The 9,491-nt window shown below is 42.7% G+C and overlaps 2 protein-coding genes across 2 annotated transcripts; both read right to left on the bottom strand.

The window, feature by feature from the left end:
- Nucleotides 1-244: 244 nt before the first annotated feature.
- hyal1 (hyaluronidase 1) lies at nucleotides 245-3,668 on the bottom strand. Its single transcript, XM_069678461.1, has 4 exons — nucleotides 3,581-3,668; nucleotides 2,344-3,251; nucleotides 2,172-2,261; nucleotides 245-897 (listed from the first exon to the last, which is right to left on the bottom strand). The coding sequence occupies exons 2-4, from the start codon at nucleotides 3,247-3,249 to the stop codon at nucleotides 571-573; spliced, it is 1,323 nt and encodes a 440-aa protein (XP_069534562.1). The 5' UTR covers nucleotides 3,250-3,251; nucleotides 3,581-3,668; the 3' UTR covers nucleotides 245-570.
- A 655-nt stretch (nucleotides 3,669-4,323) lies between these two features.
- On the bottom strand, nucleotides 4,324-9,347 carry hyal2a (hyaluronidase 2a). Its single transcript, XM_069678361.1, has 4 exons — nucleotides 9,123-9,347; nucleotides 7,560-8,532; nucleotides 6,927-7,016; nucleotides 4,324-5,377 (listed from the first exon to the last, which is right to left on the bottom strand). The coding sequence occupies exons 2-4, from the start codon at nucleotides 8,487-8,489 to the stop codon at nucleotides 4,985-4,987; spliced, it is 1,413 nt and encodes a 470-aa protein (XP_069534462.1). The 5' UTR covers nucleotides 8,490-8,532; nucleotides 9,123-9,347; the 3' UTR covers nucleotides 4,324-4,984.
- Nucleotides 9,348-9,491: the final 144 nt, after the last annotated feature.

The raw sequence follows: 9,491 nt of genomic DNA, 5'->3' as shown, positions 1-9,491 counted from the left end.
TCAATCAATACCTGTAGTAACTCAGGTAATTGCCGGACACATGATGGCTGTGATGTCACTGACTCAGCGCGAGTATCAGGAACTGGAGGTCTAAGGTTTCACCATCGTACTTGTGTGTATCTCACATTTAATGCAGGTACAGTGAGACTTCAGCAGGTGAATGTAAGAGAAGCTTTCTAGTGTCAAACTGCGTGAACATGATTCTGCACATTCAAGTAACACACATTTTTTAGTGGATGAATTTTATGCTGATTTCTTGAACTCAAACTATAAAAAGACTTGACTCATTTTATATCATTAAAAACACGTTCTTCATTTATTCTAACGCATAATTGGAATGTAAACATTTGTCTGCAAACATTGTCGTGAAAACATTATCTCCCATGTAAATTAATGGAAAATAACAAAAGTAATTAATTAAGTAAACACATTGGTTCATGTTCAGTCACAGGAGACTTCATGCTCTAATGCAGATAACCACCTCTGAGCCAAACAGCCCCAGCCCTCCTCTGACTTTTTATAAACTTTACCACAGTACTGGCCCCGGTTTACCTCCCAGAAGAAAAGTCTTTACACCTGAACCGGTTTGGAGCAGCTCTCGCCCCCCCACCCCTGATAACACACACACTGAAAGTCAGCCTTCATGAGCTTCACCTCGTGTGCTCTCGTCTGTCCAAACACACTGTAGTTCCTTCCTCCTTCTGGTTTCTCTTCAGACACCACCTTCCACACGGCGGGGTCCAGGTGGAGGAAGGCCTTTGAGTTCAGCTTCTTCCTCTGACATCGTCCCTGAGAGGAGCACAAGGTCTGGCTGCACAGAACGGCAGCTGAGGTAACGTTCACCAGGTAAGAGCCCAGAGTGTCGTCGATGTAGGATTTGATGGCGACACAAGTGGCCTGAAAGTAGAAAAGAAACAGGATATAGTATGAGAAAAAAGGATGTTCCAAAGTAATGCCACTTTTTTATTTTCAGAGGAATAAATGTGGCCTTCTCATGCTCAAGGGTTAAATTGACGATAATGCACCTTGATGACAATTACAGCTACTACCGTTATGAAAAAAGACCGATTTCAAAGCAGGTGAGATGTCAAAGTTCTGCTCCTCACATGATGTTTCAGAAATTGATCTGGCCTCTTTGTACACAGAGAGAAAGTCGGGAACTCATCGATTATTGAGAGGAGGTTTTGCTCTTTTTTGTGGTTTTTAAAGACCCCCTTCGGTAAAAATAAAGTGTTTAACCTTGTAAACAACGAAGGGGGCGGTTGGTAATTTGCATAGTGGGCGTGGTCTATGTAGATTCTGGATTTTTTTAATGAGGGAGAAGTAGGATATGCCTTGGGAGGATTTTTACAAGGTAATCAAACATATTTTGCAGAAACAGACAATTTATTATTTCAAGCAGATCATTTCATATGTGTTAAAACATGGACTGGAACTGGTCTTTAAAAGAGATACAGAGCAATGCAAGGCAATCTTAAAGAAGACAAAAACAAAAGAGCAGGAAAGTAACGACTCAATTGTTGTGTTCAGTTTTGAATTTAAAAAAATCTCAGAGGAACGAGGTACATCTCAAAAAGTATTTGTTAGGTGTGCAGGTTTAGCTCAGTTGGTGGAGCAGGCGCCCCATGTAAAGAGGCTACAGTCCTTGACGCACCGATCACAGATTCGACTCCCAGTCTGCCGATCATCTGGTGAATGTCATCCCCCACTCTCTACTCTCCACATTTCCTGTCTCTCTTTAGCTTACCTACGTAATAAAAGCAAAAAGCCAAAACTATAATCTTTCTCTGGTTAAATAAATCACACGAAGGGGATCAAGTTGCCATTCTCAAAGCTTCTTTTAAAATGCTCTTACTTTAAGAACACGCACAGCAAAGTTCAGACAAGTGCAAGCTTCATTCAGATCCATCACCATGACAACATGCCACTATCTGTTCCCCTGTACTCAACACTTTTTCTTCACCAGGGTGACGTCTGAGCTTGCTTCCCGTTTCCTCATTTACAGTCCATCATGTGACTTATGAATCACCATGGTAACCAAAGCAACACCAGCATCATCAGTTCTTGCAAAATACCTTTGAAGGATTAAGAGATTGAATGACCATAGCCACAAAATGTGTAGGGAAGTACTATGAATGAATTTGGGCATGGTTGCGGGTCAGTTACTCTACCTTAGATTTGGCGAAGGCGTGATCACCCCAAAGCACCACCCCTGCAGATCCTAAAGCAGCGCTCTCCCCGATGGTGTAGACCAGGTGCTCCTGCAGGAGGATACAAAAGGAGGTTAGAGGAACATTCAGACTACAAGACAATCCAAAAAGTGCAAGAACATTAGCTGCTCACCTGAGAGAGGAAATCTAAGGTGTATGTGTAGACGATGCGAGCGTACGGGAACACAGGAGGTGCTGCTGGAGCAGACTGAGCTCCTGCTCTCATGGCCTCCAGGATGCGGTGGTGGGTGTAAAGCAGCACCTCCCTGCCGAGCTCCCGCATCTCCAGGCTGAGGTAGATGTCGGGATAAAGAGCGGAGGAGACGTTCCACAGCCACAGCAGCTCGTCGTTCCTCTTCAGCTCCACGGCCGGACACTCCCCGGTGTAGTTGGAGGTCTTGTCGTTGTAGTAGTTGTAGCAGTTTGGGAAACCGTAAAAGCCCCACAGCCCGTTCGGTCTCTCCTCCTGACCTAGTTTCAGCGTTTTCTCCATGAATTTTCTCCCAGCATCCTCAAACGCCACCCGAGCTGCAGCCTCCACCTGAGCAGGGCTCCAGTCTGGATGCTTTGACCTCACCAGAGCCCTCGACCCCTCCCAGTACACCTGCTTACTGTCCCAGTTCCTCTCCCACACAGGCCTCCAGCTCTCCCAGTCCACCACAGCCAGGCCCTGGAAATCTCTATCAGGGATGAAAGTACGGATGTCCTCAGAGGCCGCTCTGAGGTGTTCATCCAAACTGCCGTTCTGTGGCACCCCGCCGTTAATGGCCTCTGATTGGCCGGAGTATCTAGGATAGTGGCCGAGCTTTTCCGAGTAAAAGATGGTTATGTTTTCCCCCATGAAGGTTTGGTTCTGGTTCTGGACAATGCTGAATGTGCCCAAGTCGAGGTCGACGCCATATTGGGAGAGACAGGTGGAGGTGGGGGCGTTCCACACTGTGAGGAAGGGAACCTGGGAGAAAGAGGATGATGCAAACTGCAGCCCTGACACAAGGCTGATGAGGTTCAGGAAATGCAGCAGCTCAGAGTAGGAACTCATACCTGCAAAGAAGGAAAGGAAACAGTGTTCATATCACTGCTAATATCACTGAGCTGAGGATATTGCAAAATGTACATCCATTTTTTTTTTTTGTTTGTTTGGAGGCAACAGGAGTCAGAAAGATCAAACATTTAAGCATTATGTTTTTCGATTAAGTCAGCAAGAATTTCAGCGTTTGCTCAAACAAGTTCTCTTCTATGTCTCTAAATCCTGCGTTATTCTCCCAGTAACCACATTGTTGCTGTGTTGTAGATATTTGGGAATAAAGTTGTAGACTATAGTATCATATAGTGTGAAAAAAGTGAAAATGATTAAAAATCAGTGAACTCACCTATTCAACAGCTGGATAGCGACTGTGATTTGGACTTTGTGGTCTGAACGTGCAGGGAAATACGAGCAGCAGTCTCATGATCTTCATGACAGAGGCAGGAAAAGAGGAACGAACAAAAACGCAAAAGTGAGCGCTGGGATTTCTAACCACCAATCAGAAGTGTGCAAAAGTTCTCCAACAACCAATCAGAAGTGCACATAGAATTTCCAATGACCAATCAAGTGAGACATGTTAATCCTTCAAGGAAGCAGGATTTAAAGGGCCAGCTACATCATGTCATCATTCTGCCTTTCCTGAATTCAGTTTTGTTCAATGAAAAACAGTAAATATAATACAAACGTTTCACTGAAGAGACTTGACCTGGAAAAGTAATAAAGTTTCACTCTGAATGGCTGTAAAGAAAGCCATAATGAGCTTTTCCTGGTCCACATTTAATTGTATGCTTTGCTAACCTCTTAAAAGGAGTAAAAATAACTCTTGGCTTAACGGTACCCTGCAATTACATGAGGAGGGGGTGATGTGAGCCTCCCTGAGGACCGGATGGGTTTGACTCCCCTTAGTGGCCGGTGTTGACATGTTCGTCTTCTGAAAACTTTTTTTGACTGTAAACTGCAAATCCACGCCTGTATTGTCTGAAAACAAGGTTGGCATCTATGTTTTTATTGTGTTCTGGAAATCTTAAAAGAAATGACAAATTGAAGGACCTCAAAAAAGAGTTTATTTACTTTATTTTACTTGAGAAAACAGGGTAAAAAGAGAGAGGCGGTCACTTAAAAGGGTGTCAGAGATGTTTACATTGTGCTTCAGATGTAAAATAGCAGTCATTTTTATTGTAAAGTTTAGTAATGTATTTTTTTAAAGAGAAATCTAGTAGTCATTTGTTGACATAAAAATAAGAAAATATCATATAAAACACCTAAAATACATTCAAATAAATAGTAACACTGTCAATGCCTCCATAAAAACATCAGATGTCAGAGAGAGGTCATGTTGAAAAAGGATAAGGCACTTCAGATATAATGTGCAATCACCAGATTTAAGTGCATCAATTCCACTTTCACCACAAACGCCGACTCATTTATCACCTTTTCCCCGCCAAAATAAACTTCCCCGCTATGAGAAACATGGAATATGACACCTTGGGAAACAGCAACGAAGAGGAAACTGAGAGCAAAATGTAAACAAGGTCATTTCCAGAGAGTCTCCCATTGTTTAAAAAAAGATTAAAAGTTATAAACATATATAACTTTGCAATTTCCACAGTGTTTCCTAAAAAATTTCACTTTGTGTCATCTGTTTACAGCAATTTAAAGAAAAAAATGACACTTCTCACTTCTTAAAACTCCCCTCCTTTCGTGTGGTGACTCATTTAGACTCATAAAATGCAGCGAAATGTTTAGAGTGTTAAAACAGGAGCAGAGAGATAATCAGTAAGATGACACACTGCAGCCCTGATGAAATGTTTTCTGATGCCGCCCCTTTTTGGTGCAGGGGGTCTGTCTGAACGCAGCCCTCTCCCTCGTATCCGCTGTAACACTGACACTGAAACTCTGAGTGAAAACGTCTCTTCTCCGCTTCACTGAGCTCTCCTTCGACCGTCTGCCGGCCGCCCTGGCTGATGATGCTGTGGGTGAGGGGGTTCAGATGCAAGTAAACATCGCTGTCTGGGTTTTTGCGCAGACAGCGGCCATGAGAAGCACACAAGGTCTGGCTGCATAGCTCTGCTGCCGTGGAGACGTTGACGAGGTATTTGCCCAGCGGACCCCGCAGATACACGTCCAGGTCAGAGCAGCTGGCCTGAGGAGAGAAAAATTACACAGTCATCACTCACCTGTAGGTCAACATTCACGAGAAGACACAGTCGACAAACATCAAACCTAAATCGCATTCAACAAGAATGTGAGGTTCAGGGTGACTTTTAAAAGACTTCAAAGGACGAAAGATCTGAAGTATTTAGATGCTTTACTTAGGTAGAAGTAAAAATTGCACTATTTAAACATGGTGCAGTTTACGTCATTCAACAATGATAAAAGTGAAATGAATCTTAAACATCAAAAATTTAATTATTATGTCATTGGCTTATTATCCCTCATGGATAAATGTATCAGGCAGAACTCTAATGGTATATGATGTAACCTGCAGTTTACTATTACTGCTGTGTAATGTATTCTGTCACAGTGCATCATATCAATTATATAAGTAACAGCACTTGAGTGAAAGTACATGGATTAATTCTACCACAGCATTTTACTAGGTCCAACTTATTCTTAACACAAAACCCATATCAAAAGTACATAGCATAAAAATGAGTGAGAAAAAATGTCAATAAATAAATATAAATAAAAAGGAGGTTTACTAAAAGCAATTTTATTTAATAAATGTTACTCTTTAGGAAAAACTATTTGCTAGCATTGATGCAATAATGACATTCATTCATTAAAAAATCCTAGATATAAATATTTATCTTCACATGGCAACGGTTCACATTCAGTTTACAATGAGTTGTTTATCACAAATATAGGAATAAGAATCTGATGTATTTTCACTGTAATCCGTAAAGTGTTTATGCTGTTTACATTATATTTATTACTCAAACAAACTATAGAATCAGTATCAGAGTCAGGGTTTACTGCCAAGTAAGTTTACACATACAAGGACGTTGTTTTGGTGTTTTGGTGCAGAACAATTATAACAGAACTAGAATAAAAATAAGTAAAAGACTTAAATAGAACAAGATAAAAAATAGGCAGTAAGAATAAAAATACAATATGTAAAACACAAAATATGAACATCAGTTGTAATTAAAAACTGTACAGGTGTGTAGGATATTGGTGAGTGCAAAAAGCTGTCTATAATCATGGATTATTATTTTGTTTAAAATGACCTTGTTGAAATGCTGCTGCAGTACGTACCATGTGTTTGTTATTATAGAAGTGGAATGAAGAGTTGCATGTTAAACTAATGCTAATGTGTGGTTCTTTCTTTTCTGATGATGCAGGCAAATGCAAATTAACCAAAAACATTGTTTTCTCATTCTATCCTTTATGCACTCAAAAAACAATACTAGACTGCAAAACTGAGTTCCTCATAACATGGCTACTTTTAAAATATCCTCACAGCCTAAATGGGACTGAGAATAAACATCTCCTGTGTGTCTGAAGATGTCCATGTGACTCAAGCCACTAACCTCGAACTGAAGCCCTGAGGAGGGACAGCTAGTTCTCGAATGACTGCACACATGACTGACAAGAGCAGCGGGTCAAAACTAACTACATGATAACATCAGATAAATAAGGTGTGTCGGAGTGATTTAACATGTTCATAACTAACGTGTGCGGATTCTTACTTTGCTGCTTGCATAAGTTGCATCTCCCCACAGGATGATCCCAGCAGCTCCCAAAGCCACACTCTCCCCGATGGTGGACACGAGGTCGGTCTGTGAAAAGACGACACAGCCTTTTAAATCATATCAAATTTAACCTTTTATATTTCCAAGAGTAAAGGTCAAGCTCGGGATATTTACACAGTTAAGATCATTGTATCTGGGTCAAAATGTTAGTGCAGCTGCTGTATGTGAGGCCCAGCACCGGCTCTTATCTGTTTATTCCCCCAGGAGGAAACGGTCTATAGGTTGTTAGCGAGATTTTCAACTTGACCAACACCCATCCTGCCCACTCTGCACAAATGAGAGGTATACGTAGGAGTCGGTCTGGTACGGGAACAGGAAAGGAATGTGGCTGCGATAAGGGAAAGCAGAGAAAGGTATAGCTCCATGCAACATGCACTGAGTGCTGAATGTTAGAGATACAGTGTGACTGAGAGTTAATCCTGGAACAACAAAGACAACATCCTCTGCCTTCAAAAAGTTGACATGACACAGCACAGGAGCACAGTAGTTAAATTTAGTAAGAATGGTAAAGAATAAGCAGGAAAAAAAACATATTTCAGGCAGGCAGTGTTTTTAAAGTTAAAGCGTCACCTCAGTCAGCTGTTCCAGAGAGTTGGCGTAGGTGGGGCGGGTGTACACAAAGACCGGACGTGCCAAGCCGTCACCCGACGATGCCAAACGCATCCCCTCCTTCACCCGGTTCCGGACAAACTGCCGTCCGGAGGTGGAGGAGCGCAGCACTGTGCCCATGTAGATGGATGGGAAGAGGGCCGTGCTCTCAGTCCACAACCACTTCAGCTTCTCGTTGCGGGCCACCTCAACATCCGGACAGCGGCCTGTGTAGTTCTCCAGAGTGCGCCTGTAGTCGTGATTGTAGCAGTCGGGGAACAGGTAGAAACCCCACAGCTGGTTGGGCCGCAGGTTCTTGGCATGCTTCAGCGTCTCCAGCATGAACTTCTTAGCAGACATCTCAAACTCCTGCTGGGCCACTTTTGCCACATCATCCGGAGGCCATGTTGGATTCTTCTGACCCACCAACTCCCGAGAGTGTTTGCGGTACACATCTTTAGTCTCCCAGTTACGTATCCAGAGTGGGCGCCACTCCTCCCAGTCAATAACAGCCAAGCCCTTGGCCTCTGGTTCACGAATATACTTCCTTACTGCTTCCGGCATCTTCTCCAGGTGCTGTTGGAGACTGGCTGCCTGCGGCAGCCCCCCGTTCACCGGCGTTCCATCTGCCTCAAAGTGGGGGTACAGCCCCAAACGGCCCTTATAGAAGATGGTGAGGTTCTGTCTAACAAAGCCCTCATTGGGTGAGGCCACAATCTGGAAATAGTCCAGCTGAAAGCGAATGCCATGCCGCGGGGCACAGTCCTCAGTCGGGGCGTTCCATGCGAGGAGCAAAGGCTTTTGTGAATACAGTGGCCATCTCGTGGGTTTGAGTTCTGAAGCAAGGAGGTGGTCCCACAGCAGAGAGATCAGCAGCAGTGGTTTCCAGTCAGGCAGAGTCCAGCACAACATGTCTTCAGATGTGGGTCGACAGATGGGACTGTCACACTCTGCTCTACAAGTCACAGAGGAGATAGATGTAAATTTAGTCTTTTTGTTTGCTGTGGCAGTCCCCAGTTCAAATAAACTTCAAATGATTTATTCAAAAATATTTCTTATGTGAACAGCACACTAAAGCCCTTCTGTTTTTTGGTATTCAAATTTCAACAGAAGCTAGTTCCACTCAGTTGCTCCATCACTCACAGAGGGAAGTGACATTCAGTTTTTCTGTTTACTTTTCTTAGAAGTGACAATTACCGGTATATGAATTTATAGGGTTGGCTATCAAAAATACTTTTAAATTAAGAGCCAAAAATCACAATGACATTTTAATTTTGGGATAATTAGTGCTACAAACAAACCCTTAAAAAAATCATAAAAAACAACTTTTTTTGGTCACTTTTTTTAACTTACAAAAAGCAAATTCCCATAGTTCCCCTATATATGCAGTAATACTCTCCTAAGTAAGACTGTATCTAACCCTTTCCCTTATAAACTACATAACATAAACTGACTTTAATTAAACTACAGTTTTTAGGAATGAATGAGCAACAGCTCAAGTCAACAGCAAAGTTAATTTACATCCGTGCAGCTGGGCAAACTTACCTTTACTAGCAGACTGAGGAAGCATTCCCAAAAACCAGAAGCCTGCTACTTCAAGCAGCGTTTTTTTCCCTGTACTGCCTCAAAACAAATTGGAAAAAATCAAAATACACATAGCTTTAGAGAAAAAAAAATGACGACGGGGTACATTCACAAAGTCATGAGTTTCTAATAAGTGTCTTTCAACTTCCGCTCTCCGGCTGCCTGCGGTCGGTAAAGTGAAGAGAAGTGAAGTTGCCCCCTGCGATGTTGTCAGTTGCTGCTCGCCTGCTCCGAGTGCCAAACCACTTTCGGGATGTACCATGTACAGACTCGGAAAAGGGGGGGGGGGGGGGGAAGAGCGGCGAAAAAAAACCCCGACATCCTAACAAA

This window comes from Semicossyphus pulcher, unplaced genomic scaffold (assembly GCF_022749685.1).
Source record: "Semicossyphus pulcher isolate SPU_LCO1_2020_fin unplaced genomic scaffold, fSemPul1.0.p SCAF_3, whole genome shotgun sequence".
In the NCBI taxonomy this organism is placed as follows: Eukaryota; Metazoa; Chordata; class Actinopteri; order Labriformes; family Labridae; genus Semicossyphus; species Semicossyphus pulcher.
This window is presented reverse-complemented; position numbering and strand designations above follow the sequence as displayed.

What these genes read in the sequence shown, in the direction of transcription:
- hyal2a (XM_069678361.1), bottom strand. Translation starts at nt 8,489, where the DNA reads ATGTTGTGCTGGACTCTGCCTGACTGGAAACCACTGCTGCTGATCTCT. An exon ending in CTCTGGAACAGCTGACTGAG is followed by an intron (nt 7,017 to 7,559) that starts GTGACGCTTTAA and finishes GTCTTTTCACAG; the next exon opens with ACCGACCTCGTGTCCACCAT. An exon ending in CAACTTATGCAAGCAGCAAA is followed by an intron (nt 5,378 to 6,926) that starts GTAAGAATCCGC and finishes TTCTCTCCTCAG; the next exon opens with GCCAGCTGCTCTGACCTGGA.
- hyal1 (XM_069678461.1), bottom strand. Translation starts at nt 3,249, where the DNA reads ATGAGTTCCTACTCTGAGCTGCTGCATTTCCTGAACCTCATCAGCCTT. An exon ending in CCTTAGATTTCCTCTCTCAG is followed by an intron (nt 2,262 to 2,343) that starts GTGAGCAGCTAA and finishes ATCCTCCTGCAG; the next exon opens with GAGCACCTGGTCTACACCAT. An exon ending in ACGCCTTCGCCAAATCTAAG is followed by an intron (nt 898 to 2,171) that starts GTAGAGTAACTG and finishes TTCTACTTTCAG; the next exon opens with GCCACTTGTGTCGCCATCAA.